The 23,168-nt window shown below is 46.0% G+C and overlaps 3 protein-coding genes across 3 annotated transcripts; 2 read left to right on the top strand and 1 right to left on the bottom strand.

Annotated features, from left to right (window-relative positions):
• Positions 1 to 5,537: 5,537 nt before the first annotated feature.
• On the top strand, positions 5,538 to 8,531 carry LOC100282333 (uncharacterized). The gene is made up of 9 exons (NM_001155245.2): positions 5,538 to 5,936; positions 6,003 to 6,141; positions 6,238 to 6,450; positions 6,562 to 6,706; positions 7,306 to 7,456; positions 7,560 to 7,669; positions 7,762 to 7,859; positions 7,976 to 8,045; positions 8,186 to 8,531. Exons 1-9 carry the CDS (start codon positions 5,705 to 5,707, stop codon positions 8,273 to 8,275), a joined length of 1,248 nt encoding a protein of 415 aa, NP_001148717.2. The 5' UTR covers positions 5,538 to 5,704; the 3' UTR covers positions 8,276 to 8,531.
• Positions 8,532 to 13,347: 4,816 nt separating this feature from the next.
• On the top strand, positions 13,348 to 14,732 carry LOC100382417 (uncharacterized). Its single transcript, NM_001175160.1, has one exon. It carries the CDS (start codon positions 13,533 to 13,535, stop codon positions 14,493 to 14,495), a length of 963 nt encoding a protein of 320 aa, NP_001168631.1. The 5' UTR covers positions 13,348 to 13,532; the 3' UTR covers positions 14,496 to 14,732.
• Positions 14,733 to 17,114: 2,382 nt separating this feature from the next.
• Positions 17,115 to 18,100, bottom strand: LOC103636796 (uncharacterized). Its single transcript, XM_008659118.1, has 2 exons — positions 17,759 to 18,100; positions 17,115 to 17,666 (listed from the first exon to the last, which is right to left on the bottom strand). Exons 1-2 carry the CDS (start codon positions 18,098 to 18,100, stop codon positions 17,115 to 17,117), a joined length of 894 nt encoding a protein of 297 aa, XP_008657340.1.
• Between the last annotated feature and the right edge of the window lie 5,068 nt (positions 18,101 to 23,168).

Genomic DNA, 23,168 nt, shown 5'->3' with positions numbered 1-23,168 from the left:
ATTCTTCCTTTCCACTACACCATTTTGTTGTGGCGTGTAGGGAGAAGAGAACTCATGCTTAATGCCCTCCTCCTCAAGGAAGCCTTCGATTTGAGAGTTCTTGAACTTCGTCCCGTTGTCGCTTCTAATTTTCTTGATCCTTAAGCCGAACTCGTTTTGAGCTCGTCTCAAGAATCCCTTTAAGGTTTCTTGGGTTTGAGATTTTTCCTGCAAAAAGAACACCCAAGTAAAGCGAGAATAATCATCCACTATTACAAGACAATACTTACTCCCGCCGATGCTTATATACGCAATCGGGCCGAATAGATCCATGTGGAGTAGCTCAAGCGGCCTGTCGGTCGTCATGATGTTCTTGTGTGGATGATGGGCTCCAACTTGCTTTCCTGCCTGGCATGCGCTACAAACCCTGTCTTTCTCAAAATGAACATTGGTTAATCCTAAAATATGCTCTCCCTTTAGAAGCTTATGAAGATTCTTCATCCCAACATGTGCTAGTCGGCGATGCCAGAGCCAGCCCATGTTAGTCTTAGCAATTAAGCATGTGTCGAGTTCAGCTCTATCGAAATCTACCAAGTATAGCTGACCCTCTAGCACACCCTTAAATGCTATTGAATCATCACTTCTTCTAAAAACAGTGACACCTACATCAGTAAAGAGACAGTTGTAGCCCATTTTGCATAATTGAGATACGGAAAGCAAATTGTAATCTAATGAATCTACGAGAAAAACATTGGAAATAGAATGGTCAGGAGATATAGCAATTTTACTCAATCCTTTGACCAAACCTTGATTTCCATCCCCGAATGTGATCGCTCGTTGGGAATCCTGGTTTTTCTCGTAGGAGGAGAACATCTTTTTCTCCCCTGTCATGTGGTTTGTGCACCCGCTATCGATGATCCAACTTGAGCCCCCGGATGCATAAACCTACAAAACAATTTTAGTTCTTGACTTTAGGTACCCAAACGGTTTTGGGTCCTTTGGCATTAGAAACAAGAACCTTGGGTACCCAAACACAAGTCTTGGAGCCCTTGTGTTTGCCCCAACAAACTTGGCAACTACCTTGCCGGATTTGTTAGTTAAAACATATGATGCATCAAAAGTTTTGAATGAAATGTCATGATCATTTGATGCATTAGGAGTTCTCTTCTTAGGCAACTTAGCACGGGTTGGTTGCCTAGAACTAGATGTCTCACCCTTATACATAAAAGCATGATTTGGGCCAGAGTGAGACTTCCTAGAGTGAATTCTCCTAATCTTGCTCTCGGGATAACCGGCAGGGTACAAAATGTAACCCTCGTTATCCTGAGGCATGGGAGCCTTGCCCTTAACAAAATTAGACAATCTTTTAGGAGGGGCATTAAGTTTGACATTGTCTCCCCTTTGGAAGCCAATGCCATCCTTGATGCCAGGGCGTCTCCCATTATAGAGCATACTACGAGCAAATTTAAATTTTTCATTTTCTAAGTTATGCTCGGCAATTTTAGCATCTAATTTTGCTATATGATCATTTTGTTGTTTAATTAAAGACATGTGATCATGAATAGCATTAATATCAACATCTCTACATCTAGTACAAATAGATACATGCTCAACGATAGATGTAGAGGATTTGCAAGATTTTAATTCTACAACCTTAGCATGTAATATATCGTTTTCACTTCTAAGGTTAGAAATAGTAACATTGCAAACATCAAAATATTTAGCCTTAGCAAGCAATTTCTCATTTTCAATCCTAAGGCTAACAAGAGAAATATTCAACTCATCAATCTTAGCAAGTAAATCAACATTATCATCTCTAGGATTGGAAGTTGAAACATTACAATCATGAGAATCAACCTTAGCAATTAATTTCACATTTTCATTTCTAAGGTTGGCAATAGTGTCATGGCATGTGCTTAGCTCACTAGTTAATTTTTCACATTTTTCTACCTCTAGAGCATAAGCATTTTTAACCTTAACATGCCTTTTATTCTCCTTGATTAGGAAGTCCTCTTGGGAGTCCAAGAGATCATCCTTCTCATGGATGACACTAATTAGCTCATTTAATTTTTCTTTTTGTTCCATGTTAAGGTTGGCAAAAAGGGTACGCAAATTATCTTCCTCATCACTAGCATTATCATCACTAGAGGACTCATATCTAGTGGAGGATTTAGATTTAACCTTCTTTCTTTTGCCGTCCTTTGCCATGAGGCACTTGTGACCGACATTGGGGAAGAGGAGTCCCTTAGTGACGGCGATGTTGGCGGCGTCCTCGTCGTTGGAGGAGTCGGTGGAGCTCTCGTCGGAGTCCCACTCGCGGCACACGTGGGCATCGCCGCCCCTTTTCTTGTGGTACCTCTTCTTTTCTCTCCTCTTGCCCTTCTTGTCGTTATCCCTGTCACTGTCACTTGATAATGGACATTTAGCAATAAAGTGATCGGGCTTACCACACTTGTAGCAAACCTTTTTGGAACGGGATTTGTAATCCTTCCCCTTCCGTTGCTTGAGGATTTGGCGAAAGCTTTTGATGATTAAAGCCATCTCCTCGTTGTCGAGCTTTGAAGCGTCGATTGGTTGTCTACTTGGTGTAGACTCCTCCTTCTTCTCCTCCATCGCCTTGAATGCCACCGGTTGTGCTTCGGATGTGGAGGGATCATCAAGCTCGTTGATCTTCTTTGAGCCCTTGATCATACATTCAAAGCTCACAAAATTCCCGATAACTTCCTCGGGAGTCATTAGTGTGTATCTAGGATTACCACGAATTAATTGAACTTGAGTGGGGTTAAGGAAGATGAGTGATCTAAGAATAACCTTAACCACCTCGTGGTCATCCCATTTCTTGCTCCCAAGGTTGCGCACTTGGTTCACCAAGGTCTTGAGCCGGTTGTACATACCTTGTGGCTCCTCCCCTTGGCGAAGACGGAAGTGACCGAGCTCCCCCTCGATCGTTTCCCGCTTGGTGATCTTGGTGAGTTCATCACCCTCGTGCGCGGTCTTGAGTAAGTCCCAAATCTCCTTCGCACTCTTCAACCCTTGCACCTTGTTATATTCCTCTCTACTTAGAGAGGCAAGGAGAATGGTTGTGGCTTGGGAGTTGAAGTGCTCGATTTGGGCCACCTCATCCTCATCATAGTCTTCATTCCCTACGGACGGTACCTGTGCACCAAACTCAACAACATCCCATATACTTTTGTGGAGCGAGGTTAGATGAAATTGCATTAAATCACTCCACCTAGCGTAATCTTCACCATCAAAAGTTGGTGGTTTGCCTAATGGGACGAAAAGTAAAGGTGTATGTTTAGAAATGCGAGGGTAGCGTAGGGGAATCTTACTATACTTCTTACGCTCTTGGCGCTTAGAAGTGACGGACGCCGCGTCGGAGCCGAAGGTGGATGCCGATGAAGAATCGGTCTCGTAGTAGACCACCTTCCTCATCCTCTTGTCCCCACTCCGATGCGGCTTGTGGGAAGAGGATTTCTCCTTCTTCTCTTTGTGGTGTGAAGAAGATCTCTTCTCCTTCCCTTTGGAGGAGTCCTTCTTCTTCTCCTTCCTCTTGATGCGGGACTCTTCCGATGAAGTGCTCCTGTGGCTTGTAGTGGGCTTTTCGCCGGTCTCCATCTCCTTCTTGGCGTGATCTCCCGACATCACTTTGAGCGGTTAGGCTCTAATGAAGCACCGGGCTTTGATACCAATTGATAGTCGCCTAGAGGGGGGGTGAATAGGGCGAAACTAAAATTTACAAAATTTATCACAACTACAAGCCGGGTTAGCGTTAGAAATAATAACGAGTCCGAGAGAGAGAGGGCGCACAACAAATCGCAAGCAAATGAAGAGTGTGACACGCGGATTTGTTTTACCGAGGTTCGGTTCTCGCAAACCTACTCCCCGTTGAGGAGGCCACAAAGGTCGGGTCTCTTTCAACCCTTACCCTCTCTCAAACGGTCCCTCGGACCGAGTGAGCTTCTCTTCTCAAATCAAAACCGGGAACAAAACTTCCCCGCAAGGGCCACCACACAATTGGTGCCTCTTGCCTTGATTACAATGGAGTTTTGATCACAAGAACAAGTGAGAAAGAAAAGAAGCAATCCAAGCGCAAGAGCTCAAAAGAACATGACAAATCTCTCTCGCTAATCACTAAAGCCTTGAGTGGAATTGGAGAGGATTTGATCTCTTTGGTGTGTCTAGAATTGAATGCCTATCTCTTGTAAGTGGTTGGAAGTGTGAAAACTTGGATGTAATGAATGGTGGGTGGTTGGGAGTATTTATAGCCCCAACCACCAAACTAGCCGTTTGGTGGGGCTGACTGTCGTATGGTGCACCGGACAGTCCGGTGCGCCAGCCACGTCACCAAAGCCGTTGGGTTCCGACCGTTGGAGCTCTGACTTCTGGGCCCACCTGGATGTCCGGTGGCGCACCGGACATGTACTGTAGAGTGTCCGGTGCGCCAGCATGGGCGTGCCTGACTTCTGCGCGCGCTGGCGCGCATTTAATGCGTCCACAGGTAGTCGTTGGCGCTGAAGTAGTCGTTGCCCTGCTGTTACACCGGACATGTCCGGTGAATTATAGCGGAGCAGCCGTCGCGGTTTCCCAAAGCTGGCGAGTTCCTGAGGCGCCGTTCCTTGGAGCACCAGACACTGTCCGGTGTACACCGGACAGTCCGGTGAATTATAGCCGAGTCGCCTCTGGAATTTCCCGAAGGTGACGAGTTTGAGTTGGAGTCCTCTGGTGCACCGGACACTGTCCGGTGCGCCAGACCAGAGGTGCCTTCGGTTGTCTCTTTGCTCTTTTGTTGAACCCAATAATTGGTCTTTTTATTGGCTAAGTGTGAACCTTTGGCACCTGTATAACTTATACACTAGAGCAAACTAGTTAGTCCAATCATTTGTGTTGGACAATTCAACCACCAAAATTAACTAGGAACTAGGTGTAAGCCTAATTCCCTTTCAGTAGATCATGTATATAATAATGTAAAATACTGTTTTGTATGGTAAACTTCGTTTACACATCGATTTGAATTAGAAAGTTGGATAGTGCTCGAGATAGACATAAGAGTACGAGTCAAGATCGTGGTCCGTTGATTTTTGATCCCACAGCTGGAATTTTAAGGTTGGGAGAATGACTTGTGGGGCTCAAGGCGGTCAAGGCGTCGTTGGGGCCTTGGGGGTGTTAGGCTAGCTCCAACAAGACCCTCTAAAGGGTCATATACTCTAAATTTAGAGGACGATGACGTCCTCTACTCTCTCCAGCAACGTCCTCTAAACGGTCCTCTAAATTTAGAGAACGTTGTTGGATCCTCTATATGTAGAGTTTCTCTAAACGGTTCTCTATCTATTTGAATACTTCAAACAACCGGTTTAATAAAACTAAAATATGTAAAATACATTTAAGAGTATGACAAATATGTATGTACAAAAATTAAAAAATTAAAAATGTCTTTAATATAGGTATTTACATATAGAGGACGTGATTTAGAGGACGTTGTTGGATAGAAAGTAGATATATAAGATAGAATTTTTTAGAGAAGACGGTAAAGAACGGATATAGAGGATGTATATAGAGGACGTTGATGGATATAGTCTTAAACCGCATCGCATCGTCTTCTAGGGTTTCCTCCTCCCGCCGCCACTTGCCGCCCCACGAGCCCATTCCCCTCAGCCCTTCACCATCTCCGGCGGCCGCAGTGGCATCAGCAGCTCCGGCTCACGCGCAGTGAAGGAACGACAATATGGCGACCATCGTAAACACGACGGAGGAGGAGCCGATGCTGGCCGTGGTCCGCTTCACCGCTGAGCTCGCCTGGGCCGACGCGGGCCCGGAGGTCGCCGACCCCGAGGTCACCCGCCTATGTCTCGAGGCGCAGGAGCATATCCTCGCGGGGCGGTGGCTCGACATGGCCTCCCTTATGCTCGCCTCCGCCGACCTCCTCCTCACCTCCCCGTCGCGCGTCTCGGACAAAGGTACCTTTCTTCTCTCTCGTAATTCAGAGATCTTATGTGCTTGAGCCTTTAACTCCGTTTTTGCAGACCTGGAGTGCGTTCTCTCCGTCATCTGCAGCCTCGTCACCAAGGCCGGATCCGAGGACCAGGCGCTGCAGATCACCGAACTCATCTGCGCTAAGCTCACCCAGCAACACGGTGACAAGCCAGCGCTGCGCCTCAAAGTGTAAGCAACAACCGTTAGCTGGGATTTCGATCGTTTGTTTGTGGCTTCCAAAGGGGTTTGCTTACAGACTTGTTCCCATTGTCTGTGTGTATGTAGTCTTTTCAGCTTGTACAATCTGCTCCCGAGCCCGTACGGCAAGGCATTTGTTTACAAGAAGGCTCTTGAGCTCGCCACGGCTGGAAAGGCTGCTGAGTACATCATCCCATCTTTCAAGAACATTGACAGTTTTGTCAGTGAGTGGGGAATTGACAATTTGGAGAAGAGGGAGCTATACCTTGCTATCACCACCATCCTCAAAGACCACAAGGGGTGAGGCATGCGTGACTATTTACCGCATGCCATTATGTTTCTGTATATTGCTACCTATCTGGTGTGGTTTTGCACTGATACAAGTCAATCATTCCCTCTTACGATTGACAGCATGGCTAAGGAGTACTTTAACTTTCTCAATAAGTACCTTGCCACATTCAAAGGGTCAGATGATGAATCAGCTACAATTGGTGATGCGAAGGAAGAGGCTGTTGCGGCAATCATCGAGTTTGTTAAATCGCCTAATCTCTTTCAGGTGTTTGTTTACTCCAGTCCATGCATCTGTAATATCGATTCTATGTGAGAAATTTCATGAGATATAGTCCTCAGAAGGCTAATTTTTCCCTGAATTGTTCATTAGTGCCCATTTGCAATATAGGATGTTATTCTCATATCATTTATCCAAATGTGTTTTTTCATATCAGACTTGAATGTAGTCAATAAATTTTTAATGCTAGCATTTGTTTCACGGACAAGAGATGCTCTAATTTTATCTGCTTATATGTAAACAGTGTTGGTGCTCTCTGTATCTTCTCAGTCTTGAGCTGTGTGATTATAAGTTGTCAGAGTTGTCATTGAGGTGTCCTTCCAAGTTCCAAATGTTTTTTTTCCTTTTATCGTCTTTGCTTAGATAGATGGATCATGCATGTTTCCAACTCAACCAACTATTCTTCCATAATGTCACTTCCTCTTGTTTGCCAACAATAACTGAGTAATGAATGTGTTATTTTATCGAGTTGTTTCAAATTTCGATCTTGACAATCCATGAATGTGGTCTAGACTCTAGACACATGCTAGCAGCTTTGCACATCCGATCGGTGCACTTGATTGATGGAACTGTTTTTGTGATTGCAGTGTGATTTGCTCAACATGCCAGCTGTTTCACAGCTTGAGAAGGACGAAAAGTATCAGTTGGTGTATGAACTACTAAAGATATTCCTTACTAAGAAGCTTGATTCCTACTTGGAGTTTCAAAGTGCAAACTCTGACTTGCTGAAAGATTATGGTATCTTCTCTGCCAGATCAGTATCAATGATTTATCCCCTTGCAATTCAAACATCTCATTCATATTGACTTCATTTCATTGATTTTTGATCAACAATCCTCAGGTCTCGTCCATGACGAATGTGTAACCAAAATGCGCCTCATGTCTTTGCTTGATCTGAGCAGCCGATGCTCTGGTGAAATCCCTTATTCTGCAATCACTGTTGAACTCAGGGTAAATTGTCCGTTTTACTTGCTGTTCATTCTGTCAAATAGCTTTTGTTGACATTGCTGGAATTTCTATTGAGTTTTGTAATGCCTCATTAGATCAATGATGACGAGGTGGAGCAATGGATTGTGAAGGCAATTGCATCCAAGATATTGGATTGCAAGGTTGACCAGCTTAACCAGACTGTCATTGTCAGGTATTCATGTTGCTATGACTTCACAGACTATCTTCATCGTTTTCAGCCGCGGATCAAGGTTTGCTGGTTCAGGAATGTCATGTTTGTTGATTTGTTATGTGCTGTGTAAATTTCAGTCGGCACACAGAGAGGATCTTTGGGATGGAACATTGGCATGCTCTGCGCACAAAGCTCGGAGCTTGGAGGGTAACCTCTCTCGATTCACATTGAATTTGCTACTTGATTTAAAGTTTGAAACACGTTATCTAGAGAGCCTACTGTGGCACTTTTGCCTGTTAATGTTTACTGTGCTCCTGACTGAGTTTTCTTGGAAAACTACGATCCAGGGAAACATTGCCAGAGCTATCAACACAATACAAGCTAACAAAGTCACCGAAGAGGGGGCACAAGGGATGCAAGGCTTGGCGATCCACTGATTCAGGGCAGATCAGCGGGTTCGTGAATTGAGATTATAGCGTGGGAGATTAGAAGGGCAACCTTTTTTTGTATAAGACAAGCTGTAATGGTTTATTTACTTAGATCCCGTAACCATGCCTGGTTATTCCTTGTATTTGGTCAGACACGCCGCGCATTACACATCCCAAGTTTTTACCCTCGACGTGGTCTGTCCTGATAAATTTCCTTCCCTGATATTTTTTTGCCCTTTCCAAGCTTTGATCAGTCATGTGTGTTCCATTGGAGCATCTGATGTTATCCTTCTATTATGTTCACTCAAGATGGTTGGGCTTGTACATCAACTCTACAGAGAGCTACAGCTACACTCGAATCGAATGCATTGTTGTTCAACGGCAAGAGAACTTTACATCATTACCATCGTGCCAGAAGAAAATTTGGGCCCCTGCATAAAAGAAACTCCATGGTTTTATTGAATTTTATAACGTAAGAATACGCAGGAGATCTATTTTTTTATTTTGTAGATGCACGTTTTGGTTTATGAAATAAAATGTGAATGAAAAATGCATTTCTGTTGCTCCAAAATACTTCACCTTAGGCCCAGTTTGTTTATAATCCAGCTTAAATAAATTAAGAGAACAAAACATATTTATTAGATGGATTATATAATCTAGATGCTTAGATTATGATAATCCATACACATGCAATTATGTGCTTATATAATTCATAAGCTGGATAATTTAGCGCTTGAAGAAAGTGATCAATGATTTTTTTTTTCTTAAAAAACCTAAATAACACTGGCTCTGCACCAAAATTAAATTGTTTTACTTTTTTTAGTTGATTCATACAATAATCAATATATTTGTTTTATATATGTGTATAGATTCATCATTGTTCTTTTGAAAATTAAGAGCTAAAGCGACTAATATTTTAACACGGAGAGAGCATGTAATGTAACTATGCGGGAGATTCAGATCTTTTTTTATATACCAGCTTATATCGCGCTAGCGTTTAGGTAGGCATCCACATCCTTCGAATTCCATGCTGTAAAACGACACGCAATCACAGTCCGACAGTCTCCTGTACCTGAGCTGAAACCTTTTCAGATTAGCAGTCGGAAACTAATCCACCATATCTCCCCGTTGACAAATCAGTACCAAATGCAGTTAGAAGATAGGCACCCCAACGGCCAACGCAACAGCGACGAAGCACCGGAACTCTTGACCGCGCATGCGCACGCAGCTTAGTTCCTTCAGCTGCATCACTTGTTTACTAGCGGCATCAGTTTGCCGACAGCAATTTGCTCGTGGAACGCAGGAGTGTGGATGGAGGCATGGAGCGATGGAGGCAGCGTCGGTTCTCGGTTGGGTAGGCAGCAGCCCAACCAAGCTGCTGTAGGCGCCTCTTGACAGGACTCGAGTTGGCAGAAGCAAAGCAAAGCAATCGCTGATCTGATCAGACCAGGACCGTTAGGAAAGCTGGTGCGGGGTTGGTGGAGGCTGCTAAGCTTCCACCTCCTCGTCCTGGTGCGTCAAGCTAAGCTTTCGAACTTTGCAGCGCTGCTAGATATTTGTATGCGCGAGATGGGGGTTTAGTTTAGCTGAAGGAAGAAATGGACACTCATGCTGCCAGGTAGGTAGCAGTGGGGTGTGGTGTGGGGGGCGAGCGAGCTATGGTTGGTTGCAAAGAGAGACGGGCTAACTAACATTTTTTTTCTTTTTCTTCTCTCTCGCAGCAAAACTATGATTGGTTGCTCTCTTTCTTTGCAACTACTACCTCGCTAACGAAACGTAAACTATATCCAGCTGTTAGATTGCCTGTCCAAATCCCATTTTTCCCTCGAGGCAGTTAACTACGAGAAACGTGTTCTGAAAGCATGGGCAGTTTATTTATTTATTAGCCACGAAATGCCATTGCAAAAGGCAGAGTAGGAATCCGGGCAAGCGAAATGACGTTGGGTTTTCCAATTGTTCTGAACACATACTAGACTAGCTATAGCTTAGCTGCTCGCAGTGCCAAAACAATAATGACGTCACAAACACAGGTGCACCCCGGCCGAATAAATAAATGCTTATACGAAAACAATCCGGCAGCCTCGGCTAATAAGTACACAGCCATAGAGAAACGATGCACTGACGCCTGCCCTTTCACCAACCGTCTTATTCGCAATTGGCTCGTGTGTGTCAATCTAAACTAATCCGACTCTTGTAGCTTGCGTTGACACCATATTTATCATGGGCATCATTAAAAAAAAGGGACCGGGCGTTTGCTTCTGTCCTGGTGCATAATTGAGGGTGTGTACATATTCAGTCCCCACCACCGTTACACACACACACACCCACCCTAAGACGAGTTGGGTTTTCTCTCTCTCTATTAAACTAAAAAGCTCAGGTATTTGGCCACTGCATAAACTACGAGAGTCACTCAAATAGGTCCTCTAGCTTGCTTCAAATAATCAAATGTGGTTTTGCCCGTATACATACTTTCTACTAAAATAATAATAAAAAAATCTTACTTTTTTTTGAAAAAAGTGACCAAATAATTTTAAATCAGAAAATTATCAAACCATTACCACAAATTTTTTTTCCTAAAAACAAAATCTTATGCTGTCGTTTTGTTTACAATTATCTGTGTCTGCTTGTATTATTGCCGGTGTTTAATTGGTAGTAGTTATAGATGCTATGTATTTAAATTATTGTTGTTATACTAGTTTATGTTGACAGGACGATTAATTGATGAATCATTTTTGCTTCGTGCCCGAATCATTTTGGTCCATCTCTTGGCCTAGTATTGCACAAGTTAAAGGGGAAAAAAAAACATAAGGGCTAGTTTGGGAGTCACATTTTTCGAGGGATTTTCATTTTCCTAAGAAAAAATAGTTTATTTTTATTGGAAAATATGAATTCCATGGGATAATGGTGTTCCCAAACTACCGCTAAATAAATACTACGAGTAATAGAATGCTAACAATAAGAACAAACAGGTTCCAAATAGTTATAAAAAGAGTACATGTTTTCTTTAGACGCGCAACCATACTGCTGTTGACTACAAGCGTGGCACGCGACTATACAGTATACACCCACCCACCCACCTCGGCCCATCATCTCTCTCCTTCGGCTCAGTATCCCAGCTTCGGCCTCCAATAATGAGACGTTCTTTGTTAACTGGTTTTGTTTGTTTATGTTTTATTTAGACGCGCAATCTATCATAATGTAGTAATTGACGACATGTGTGGCACGCGACGGACCTCTACTACGCTAGCTAAACGGCGATCGCAGGTGGAATGGAAGTGGGAAAGGCGCAGGCGTGTGGTGTTATCTGACGAAACGAGCGATGAGGAGCCGCCTGCCGTAAGCATTAGCATTAGCATTACTTTGGGTTTCTTTTCTCCCTTTCCCCCCACACATTCCGCATGCATGCTGCTCGCAAGCGCCTGTTTTCAAACTATTAGGTACCACACTAGCCCACTACTACCACTCGTGACGATTATCCTAGTAGTTAGTTATCTAGAAAGAAGAAGAAAAAAGATTAGAGAGCGATTGTATCCACTCCACAGCGAGGTCGAAAAAGTTGGCGTCCCACGCTGTGCACACAGGCACTTGCTCGATAAAAAAAAAGGAAGGACACGGGAAGTGGGAAGTGTTTCCTGGTTATTACTCCAGTAGTTATTATTGACAAAGTAGAGCGAAGAGGCATAGATAATGAACTGTATGACGCTAACAGGATACTTACGTACGAGCATCATCACCTGGTACAAATGTTTATGGAACGATCATCATCTGGACTAAGATAGTACGCGCCTTCGCCCGGACGGACCGCGTCTTTTCCAGACTCGGTCGGTCGGTCGGTACCTCTCGTGCCTTGCTTGGAAGGCGTCGTCGTCGTCGGTGTGCATGCGTCCCGGCTCAGATCGAGTCGTCTGCGTACCTGCTGAAAGGGAGACACGCATCCCTTTCACTTTCAGAGGAATAACGCGTGGCCGTGGCGGTGAAATTTAGACGTTTGGCCGGCGAATGGTTAAACGTGGACACAGTAAAACGTCGGAGACGAACCGACGAGCCATATGCGCGACGCCAGAGGCTGCTGCTACGTCGCGTTCTGTTTCTGTCTACGTGAGCCGTACGTACGTGACTGTGGCACAATCGGTAGGCAGGCAGGTGACAGCTCGGTTCCAGCGGCCTGCAAGGTCGCCGTGTGCGATCCACCCCCTACTTACTGACTATATTATACAATGTGTAAACGCACATATATTGGTTGTAGAAGTGACTACTTGACCCAAGTATAGTTGATGAGCCAAGGGGCCGGCCGGGCTACGTGTTTTTTTTTCTCCTTTTTTGTTTGTTTGTTTGTGTATATGATGAATGCTTGAGGAGGAGTAGCATTGTAGTAGTACTGACTGATGCGAGCGAGTGTGAGAACGCACAACGAAACAGGTGGGAATATGCGTACACGATCATTATGGGGGAGTGGATGGGACGGGAATGGGATGGATAGAGCAGTGCTGCAGGGGCCAGGGAGCAGGGGAGTCGAAGGCCCCACCCTAGTCCGCCAACCCACCCAGCTCGGCTCCACCGTGGCAGCTTCTTTGACCCTGACGCTACTGAGCGTGTGGGCCCTCGTGGACGCCTTCCATCCGACTCTCGTCCTCGTCACCAGCCCCCGACCCATCACCCACCACTTTTCAACACCTCCCCCCTCCGACCGCACACCTATAAAACACACCAGCAACCACCCTTCCCGTCCAAGTCAATCCATCCAGCAACCAAAATCAAACCAAGCAAAGCGCACCGCAGGCGGCGCCAGCCAGCGGCAGTAGCTTGCTTACCTGGTCCCCGCCCCCACACCTCTTCCCTTCCCTTCTCCCTCCCATCACACAACTCCATCTCCACCCCGTGACCGACCCACCCATCCATGGCGGCGGCGCCCAAGTCCATCGAGCGGCTGCCGGCGCGCCGGGTGGTCCCGGCCGAGCCCACGCCAGCCGGCCCGCTCCGCCTCTCCTGGCTGGACCGGTACCCCACGCAGATGGCGCTGATCGAGTCGCTCCACGTCTTCAAGGCGGCCCCCGACCGGCCGGCCGCCGCCAGAGGCAGCCCGGCCGGGACCATCGAGCGCGCCCTCGCCCGCGCATTGGTCCACTACTACCCTCTGGCGGGCCGCCTGGTCCTGTCGGAGTCCGGCGCGCAGCAGGCCGTGGACTGCAGCAACGCCGGCGTGTGGTTCACGGAGGCCCAGGCCGCGTGCACGCTCGAGGACGTGGACTACCTGGAGGCCCCGCTGATGGTGCCCAAGGACGACCTCCTCCCGCCCACCCCGGCCGCCGAGGACGAGCGCGCGCTGGTCCTGCTCGTCCAGGTCACCGCCTTCGCGTGCGGCGGCTTCGTCGTGGGCTTCCGCTTCAGCCACGCCGTCGCCGACGGCCCGGGCGCCGCGCAGTTCATGACCGCGGTCGGGGAGCTGGCCCGCGCCAGCGCCGGAGGCGCCGGCGCCGGCGCGGTGTCGGTGGAGCCGCAGTGGGGCCGCGACGCGATCCCGGACCCGGCGGCGGCGCTGGTGGGGCGGCTCCCGACCCCCGACGCCGGCACCAGGCGGCTGGCGTACCTCGCCATGGACATCTCCGCCGACTACATCGGGCACTACAAGGCGGAGTACAGCGCGGCGCACGCGGCGGGCGCCGGGTGGTGCTCCGCGTTCGAGGTGCTCATCGCCAAGGCGTGGCGGAGCCGCACCCGCGCGGCGGGGTTCGAGCCGGACACCCTCGTCCACGTCTGCTTCGCCGTGAACGCGCGGCCCGCGCTGCACGGCTCGCTCCCGCGCGGAGGCGCCGGGTTCTACGGCAACTGCTACTACATCATGCGCGTGTCGGCGCCCGCGGGGAAGGTGGCGGGCTCCTCGGTGGCGGAGGTGGTGAGGATCGTCAAGGACGGCAAGCGGCGGATGCCCGCGGAGTTCGCGCGGTGGGCGACGGGCGAGGCCGGCGCCGCCGGCGTCGACCCGTACCAGATCACGGCCGACTACCGCACGCTGCTGGTGTCCGACTGGACGCGCCTCGGCTTCGCGGAGGTGGACTACGGCTGGGGCCCGCCCGCGCACGTCGTGCCGCTCACCAACCTGGACTACATCGCCACGTGCATCCTGGTGAAGCCGTGGGCGCACAAGCCCGGGGCGAGGCTCATCACGCAGTGCGTCACCCCGGACCGCGTCGCCGCCTTCCACGACGGCATGCTCGACACCAGCTGCTGAGCTGAGCAGCTCTGCCTGCCTGTGCTGGATTCGAGGAAGGCAGGATTGGTATTGGATTGGATGGGGGGTGGGGGAGCGTGGATGCATTGGTTGGTGGTGATTGTTTGTCAGTGTGTGTGTGTTACCTGCTGAATAACTCCCAGACCCCCTCGATTCAGGGAGTTTGGGGGAGCTGAGCTGTGTTACCTACTCGCACCAATATTGAATTATTCATCTCCGAAAAAAAGGAGATCAATTAACCGTATGTTTGGTTGTTGGATGAGCAGAGCCTGGTTCTCAGCTCAGATGCAGGCTGCGCCTAGCCTGTATAGGCTGGTACAAGTACGCTGAGAGCTCTTGTTTGGTTGTTTTGATCGCAATTAACCAGGATGACCATAGCCCTTGTTTGGTTTGCTGTTTTTATAAGTTGCATGAACACAGCTTCTGTTTGGTTAACCAGGATGACCATAGCCTGTATAGGCTGATCGCAGTACCAACTTTTGTTTGCTGTTTTTAAATTTTGGATTAAAACAACTTAATTCATAGAAGAATGAACAAAATTTACAGAAATTCAAATAAAACCAGTTCACAACTCGGTTCATCTGATGTTTCTTACTTTTACATACTAACAGAATTTACAACTCAGTTCACAACTCAATTCATCTGATGTTCATACGACTCAGTTCATCAGTTTTCAGCTTATACACGTATACAACTCATATTTCATCTGATGAACTGAGTTGCTGAAAACTCATGTATAAACTGATGAACTGAGTTGTAAACACTAGCTATGTTACATACTAACAGAATTTACAACTCAGTTCATAGGACAGTAGCAATAGCAGCAGTTCTACTTCTACTTCTGTTATTTCTACTTCTACTTCTGCTATTTCTACTTCTACTTCTGCTTCTACTAACAGAATTTACAACTCAGTTCATGGGACAACAAACATGACTTCAAATAAAACCATGTCATGACTTGTAAAAGCAGCAAACATCAGTTCATACTTGAAAACAGTATTATTATTAGCCTCAGCTCAGCGAAATTTTTCCACATGACAGTGTAGCCAGCTACTATATAGAAACATCAGGACTTCAAAAAGGACAACAAATGTGGACTTGTAAACAGCAAATAGGACACATCAGATCAAGTATAGCATATCTGTTCTTAAGTACCATATAGGACAGCAAAAATAACATAAAGGATATCTGTTCTCAAGCAACAAATATTAGTAACTGGCTACCTGATGAGGCTTAATATCCATTTTTGCTATCATCATTGGCATAAAGGACAGATACATCAGATCAAGTGTACCATATATATTCTTAAACAGCATAAAAGACAAAGTCTAAAACACTTGTAAATTACAATTACTTATCCTTTACATAACCAGTTTGCAAAAATGATAGAGGAGTATATGTTCTCATTTGTCAAACACCAAAACCAGATCAAGTGTAGCATATCAGTTCTCAAACAGCAGTTATTGTAATCAGAACATCAAGATGACAGCTCAAAATGACAGAACAACTCAAGAAGACAGAACAGCTCAAGAAGACAGAACAGCTCAAGATGACAGAACAGAACAAGTGTAATCAGAACATCAAGATGACAGCTCTAAATGACAGAACAACTCAAGAAGACAGAACAGCTCAAGAAGACAGAACAGCTCAAGATGACAGAACAGAACAAGTGTAATCAGAACATCAAGATGACAGCTCAAGATGATAGAACAACTCAAGAAGACAGAACAGCTCAAGATAACAGAACAGAACCACACATGACAGTGTAACCAGCTCAAGATGACAGAACAGAACCACACCTGACAGAACAGAACCACACATGAGAGAACAGAACAGCTCAAGCAAATAGAATATACAGTTCAGCTAAACAGATCAAGTGTAAATCTGAAATAGTTATTAATATTAGCCTCATCTCATCAAAATTGATCCTACATGACAGTGTAGCCAGCTACTAGATATTCAGTTCAGCTCAAGATGACAGAACAGTTCATCATTGTAACCAGTTCAAGATGACAGTGTAACCAGCTCAAGATGACAGAACATCATTGTAATCAGCTCAAGATGACAGTGTAATCAGCTCAAGATGACAGAACAACTCAAGATGACAGAACAGCTCAAGATGACAGAACAGAACCACACATGACAGTGTAAAGTATATAGATAGGAGTATCAGTTCTCAAAAACCAAAACCAGATCAAGTGTAGCATATCTGTTCTTAAACACCAAAAACAGCAAAACAACATAAATGACTGTCATTAGTGGCTGGCTAACTGAGTAGGCTTAATATTCACTTTTGTTATCATCATTGGCATAAAGGACACACACATCAGATCAAGTGTAGCGTATCAGTTCTCAAACAGGGAAACATCATTGTTCTCAAGTACCAAATCTGTTCTTAATCAGGATAAAGGAGAGACACATCAGATAAACTGTAGCATATCTGTTCTTAAACAGGGAATACATAGAACTCAGGGATACATCATTGTTCTTAAGTAGCATCTAGGATAGATGGAATAGAGCAAGTGGACCAAATCTGTTCTTAGACAATATAGATGTCCTAAACCCATACACCCATAGAACTCAGGGATACATCATTGTTCTTAGACAGATCAGATCACATCAGTTGTGGTAGTGCTTGGCTAGGAAAGTCTTGAGCCATAGGTCACGATCATCAGGAGTCATGTCCAGGAACACCAGGGAGGTGGCCTTGTGCTCCATCATGTGGTTTAGGGCATACATGAGAGCCTCCCTAGAGAACCTAGGACAGTTGATTACAGCATTGTAGATCCCAGGTGCTGCTTCAGCATGGATGCTTTCACGGACAGCAGCAGCAACATCTGAAACAGCTTGTTTCATCCCATTGAACACAACAACATCCTCATCAGTCATGAACCTCTTCCTCTTCCCTAAGTTAGGCTTGTTATCATTGGACTCACCAGGGGTACCCTTGTCAACAGTCTTCCCCTTGTTAGTTAGATTGGAACAATCAACAAACTTTGAGGTCACTTCAATGCCATCATCTAGGATGTCAACAATGTCAGTTGGCTTGCCCAAAGGCTCATTTGAACCCATTGCAAACTTACCTGTGGCAACCCCACTTCCAAATATGATTTGCATAGGCATATAGTTCTCTATGGGCCTATTGAGGTAATCAGCATCTTTTGGGTGATCCTATTGAGTTAGCAACTCAAGTTAGAACAAGAGAATTTGAAGTGGAAGAGTGGCATTAACAGGTTAGAAAAATAGAAGGTATTGGTCCTAACCTTGATGTAAGCAGCATAATGACCCTCTTCTAAGCTTATGACAAAGTTATCCTCATCCCAAAGAGCGCCACTAATGTCCTTTAGTTTGCAAACCTTGACCCACCTAGACCTCCACTTACGAAGGTGATTGTACACTTGTTGGCCTGTTACTTCTTGGCCACAGAACTCAGATACATTTTTAGCAACAGAGTTAAGGTGGATTTCCTTAAAACCCTTGTCAGTCTTAACCCCATTTCCTATCAAGTCAACAAAACGACGGAGAACAAACCCAGACATTACAGCAGTCCACCTAAGAGCAGGCCTAGCCCCCTGACCAGCAACCTCAGAGACCATGTCAGCCATAGCTGGAACAAGTAAAAGATTAGGGGGAGATAGAGATTAGGGGGGAGATAGAGATTAGGGGGGAGATAGTAGAAGAAAATAGCAGAAGTAGCATAGAAGAGTAACAAAATAGTAGAAGTAGCATAGGAAAGTTCATCATTGCTAGTCGACAATGGTATCAGGATGTAAGTAATGTCATCATTGCAACTGAGCACATCACATAAAGGAACTTAGCACAAAGAAAGTGAGTTCAAAATTGAAGCTAGTTCATCATTGCTAATAGACAATGTTCTCAGCCAACTTAGCACAAAGAAAGTGAGTTCAAAATTGTAGACAGTTCATCATTGCTAATAGACAATGTTCTCAGCCAACTTAGCACAATACATAATGACCATTATCCCCTATGTGAGGCCCTATTCTGCCACATTTGTTGAGCCCAATTGTCCCTGGTAGCAGACCATGCAGCATTGTCCATGACAAGGTCATGGGGAGCTTCCTCATGAACTTGATTTGCAGCCCATGTTTCTTCCAGTGGAATATGTTCATCATTCCCATGACGAAGAATCCAGTTGTGGAGGATACAACAGGCTAGGACTAGCTTTACTTGTGTCTTGTATGGATGGAAAGGTTTGTTGTATAATATTTTGAATCTGTTCTTCAAAGCACCAAAGGCCCTCTCTATTGTCACCCTTAGTGATGAATGTCTAAGGTTGAAGAGCTCTTTGGGGTTCGGTGGATTCCTCCCCCCATATTCACTCAAGTGGTACCGTGTGGCACGATAAGGGGGTAAAAACCCAGGTCTGACAGCATAACCAGCATCCACAAGGTAACATTTACCTAACATCATATATCATATATTAGGGCATTGTAGACCAATATTAGGGGATACCAAGGAAACTAGTTTTTACCTTGGGGCACTTTTAGACCATCTTCTCTCTCAAGGGCATCAGCAAGGATAAGGGCATCATGTGCTGATCCCTCCCAGCCAGCAAGAACATATGTAAACCTTAGATCAAAGTCTACAGCAGCTAAGATGTTCTGTGTTGTGGTGTGTTTCCTACCAAGGAAGGCAACCCTCTGATTTCTAGGAACTCTTGCTAGCACATGAGTGCCATCAATGGCACCAATACAGTCCTACACATTGGGGCAAACATTTGTTACTACAAACCCAACATGAAAAGTAGTGGTGTGTTTGGATTTGGCTGACCTTGAAATATGGGTACCATCTGTGGCTATCTCTAATTTTGGTTGGTGTAGCAGTTGAAGGTGGTAAGATCATCTCATTCCTCAGTTCACCAACAGCATACAATACTTCCTTGAAGTATCTGCTAATGGTCTCAATAGACCTTCGAAAGGTCATGTGTATAACTCTAAACCTTTGGTTATGACCTACCACATGTAAAAACATGGCAACCTGCTCCTCTACTGAGCTATGAATGCTATCTCTCAATAGTTGCCTAGTGCGAAAAAGGTCACACAACTGCATAAAAGGGGCTCTTCTCATCCTGAGTAAGTCAGCACACTCAACATCAGTGGATTCATAAATGAATCTCAGGTTGTTTTGCCTCTCTTGGTCTCTTTGGTGCATTGGGCCATAAGTGATACACCTCCTAGCATGCAGTCGGTGCCTCAACCATGCATCCAACCAAGCTGACATAACTGCTACAAGGACCACTGCCTTTGCAATTAGCCGACGGCGTGCAATAGCCGGATTCATTGCTAGAGTGATAAAATAGAAAAAATGAGATTAGAGGTCTAAGTTGGCTCAGATGTATAGCTCAGAGGCATATTAGCATCATAGAACATTGATCTATAGCTCAGAACATAACAATTTTAACATAGTGATGTGCTAGTTGCAAATATATGATAACAAATTCTTACACGAGCCACGGCTGCGACATACAAGAGATGCGCCACCCAGAGGCATTGAAACATCACATACCATTGATCGACAGCTCAGAAAGTAATAAAAAGTATGAATATATTCAAACAAATGCCATTGATTCAAGCATCACATACCATTCAAGGTAACATCACAGCTTATAGACTTAAACAAGTATGAGAACAGCAAGATCTAGCTAGAGAGCAGAATACTCAAAGCCAAGAATACAGAGCCAACATTTCGCTATATTCAATAAACAGAGCCAAGTACTCAAAGCCAAGTATACAGATCCTGCTAAAACAAGTATGAGAACAGCAAGATCTAGCTAGAGAGCAGAATACTCAAAGCCAAGTATACAGAGCCAACATTTCGCTATATTCAGTAAACAGAGCCAAGTACTCAAAGCCAAGTATACAGAGCCAAGTATACAGATCCTGCTAAAACAAGTATGAGAACAGCAAGATCTAGCTAGAGAGCAGAATACTCAAAGCCAAGTATACAGAGCCAACATTTCGCTATATTCAGTAAACAGAGCCAAGTATGAGAACAACAAGATCTAGCTAGAGAGCAGAATACTCAAAGCCAAGTATACAGAGCCAACATTTCGCTATATTCAGTAAACAGAGCCAAGTACTCAAAGCCAAGTATACAGAGCCAAGTATACAGATCCTGCTACAACAAGTATGAGATCTATCATTCAAGCAATACTCAAAGCCAACATTTAGCTAGAGAGCAGGCAAATGGAGCTCAGAGCCAACATTTCGCAACACATAAAATTCCCATATTCTCAGATCTGAAATCTAGCTAAAAGAAAATACCTTCAAATCTAGCTAGAGAGCAGGCAATTGAAAGAGCTCGACATGGACTAGATCTGAGAAAACCTAACACTTGGGACAATCAAATCAGACCAAGATCTTGTAGCAAGGGGAAGAGTGCAAGAGAATATCGAACCTCATACCTTTTGACGCACCCTGAAGGATTGAGATCCTCACCAGCGACGAGAGTGGAGGGTGCGAGAGCTCGAGGGCGACAAGCGACGGGGGAGTGAGAGCTCGAGGCCGATAGGAGACGGGACGGAGAGCTCGAGGGCGAGAGGAGACAGGGGACGGAGAGCTCGAGGGCGAGAGGAGACGGGGGGAGAGCTCGACGGCGAGAGGAGACGGGGGGCGAGCTCGACGGCGAGAGGAGACGGGGGGGAGAGGCGGAGAGCTCGAGGGCGAGAGAAAACCCTAGCTCGGACTGCGCGAGCGCGTCCTGGCTCGCGACAAACGACGATTTTGCTCGTATGCCGTGGGTCTGGATGAGCGTGGGTATTTGCACGCGTGTGGCCTGGCCCAAAAATGAAAACAGGCAACCAAACAATGAGTTTGTTTTATTTCTGCATCCCATGGGCCATGCACCAGGCGACACGGGCAACCAAACACACGGTAAGATTCTACATGACCTGCTGGTAGCTGTTACCATCCTGTTTTCGATGTATACCTTGGTGTTTGTTCTGTTGGAAGTTCTTCATCTCGGGTGAAATGCTGGTACTATCATCGAGTCCAAAGGGCTAGCGCCAACACGACACCTGTGAGAGCCAGAGCCTTGGGTGCTGTCCGGCTCCAGCAAGAGGCCAGGAGCAAACCGGTTACCGATACATGCAGAGGAGAATTCCCAGCAGAGACACCCAGACACGGACAAACACGTAAAGGAAGCGTGTCGCTGCACTGATGCTGCAAGCGCACAGCTGCACACGCAGAACAGACAACGCGTTCAAGGGTAGTACATTTTTTCACCATGCCACGCATGCGGTGGTGGGCACGGGATCAAATCTTACTGGCCCATCTCCAGCCTATCTGCTCCTTGTTAGGCCCCCTTTGGCAGGGTTCCGAAGGCGTACTAAACGGTCTTAAAAAACAGCTCATCATCGAGAGTCATCAAAGAGTGAGAGCCATTTTACTATCGAAAATCGAAGCACGAGAAAATAAGCTTCTATTGGCTCCTTCTATCCGGCATACAATAATATTTCATAAAATTACAGTCTCTGCCACTGTCTCCTATAGAGAAGCCAAAAAGACAGAGGAGCCATAGGAGCCCTACCAAATGGGTCTTAATTGCCAGCGGTCGCACTGACTGCTTGCCTCCTTTTATTCTTTCACCAAGTGGACGCGTAAAATATATGCAAAGCTGATTGCAGGCGCCATGCCATTTTCTTTTGTGGTAGACGAGATGTTGCAGTTCTCCCACAGTCCCACTCCGCACCGTAGCAGACGACTAGACGAGTCCGTGCTTAATAGTAGTAGTAGACTAGTAGTATACACACGCATGACGCATCTGTCACTGCCATCAAGACTGTTCTCGTTGCATGGACCAGATCTCCATGCGTTGTAGGCTGACCACGCTTTCAAAACTCTTGGCTCACCCAGACCCAGACCCATCAATACAATGTCAGTGTCTCGCTGTCCTGCATGGAGTCCAACAGTCCCGTTCGTATTATTCTCGTTGCACCCGAAAATGAAAGAGATCAAACAAGTAGAACCAGATTGCAAAGCCCTGTACTACTCCGTCCGTAGGATTCAAATACAAATAGCACACCCCCCCCCTCTCTCCAAATATAAACTACGACCAAAACATCCACGCGGCGCAATTAGAAATCCGCCTTAAGAATTAAACAGATGTAGCGCAGGAGTACTAAACAAAAACGATCTTTATCTAGCCGCTCACTGTCACTGATTCCCATAATCACTGACACCGCGCAGAGAGCCCAGTGGTTGGTTTCTCTCTTTTCTCCCGGGCTATCTTTCTTCGTCCAGTCTTGTGGTTGGTTGGTTCGTCCTGCACTCCTGCTGACTACCCGCAGGGGGACTGCGCAGGCGCAGCCGTTTGAACCGCCACAAGAAACGGATCAAGATTCCAAGAACCAGGCCAATAATGCATGTAGTATGCAAACAACAACAGCAAGTTGCACCAATTAGCCGCATCCGCAGCCGCAACCACCACCCTGTAGATTCATGACACTAAAAAAATTTCAGCACATTGTCTTGGTAGTAATCCACTAGACTCTATATACTACTACTGGACTGGGGCCTGGGGCATCTGAGCAGGAATTCCAAGCTGTGTGGCATGGCAGACATAAAAATCGATAAACTTGGATTCAGTTATCCACTATGGCTAGACAGAGATAGATTACTTAAAATAACAGGACAGCTCCTACGCCAGAAAACA

This window comes from Zea mays, chromosome 8 (assembly GCF_902167145.1).
Source record: "Zea mays cultivar B73 chromosome 8, Zm-B73-REFERENCE-NAM-5.0, whole genome shotgun sequence".
NCBI lineage: Eukaryota > Viridiplantae > Streptophyta > Magnoliopsida > Poales > Poaceae > Zea > Zea mays.
The sequence above is the reverse complement of the archived record's forward strand: the minus strand, read 5'-3'. Positions and strand labels throughout refer to the sequence as shown.

What these genes read in the sequence shown, in the direction of transcription:
- LOC100282333 (NM_001155245.2), top strand. Translation starts at nt 5,705, where the DNA reads ATGGCGACCATCGTAAACACGACGGAGGAGGAGCCGATGCTGGCCGTG. An exon ending in TGACTTGCTGAAAGATTATG is followed by an intron (nt 7,457 to 7,559) that starts GTATCTTCTCTG and finishes AACAATCCTCAG; the next exon opens with GTCTCGTCCATGACGAATGT. An exon ending in CAAAGCTCGGAGCTTGGAGG is followed by an intron (nt 8,046 to 8,185) that starts GTAACCTCTCTC and finishes ACTACGATCCAG; the next exon opens with GGAAACATTGCCAGAGCTAT.
- LOC100382417 (NM_001175160.1), top strand. Translation starts at nt 13,533, where the DNA reads ATGGTGCCCAAGGACGACCTCCTCCCGCCCACCCCGGCCGCCGAGGAC.
- LOC103636796 (XM_008659118.1), bottom strand. Translation starts at nt 18,100, where the DNA reads ATGGCTGACATGGTCTCTGAGGTTGCTGGTCAGGGGGCTAGGCCTGCT. An exon ending in ATTATGCTGCTTACATCAAG is followed by an intron (nt 17,667 to 17,758) that starts GTTAGGACCAAT and finishes CTAACTCAATAG; the next exon opens with GATCACCCAAAAGATGCTGA.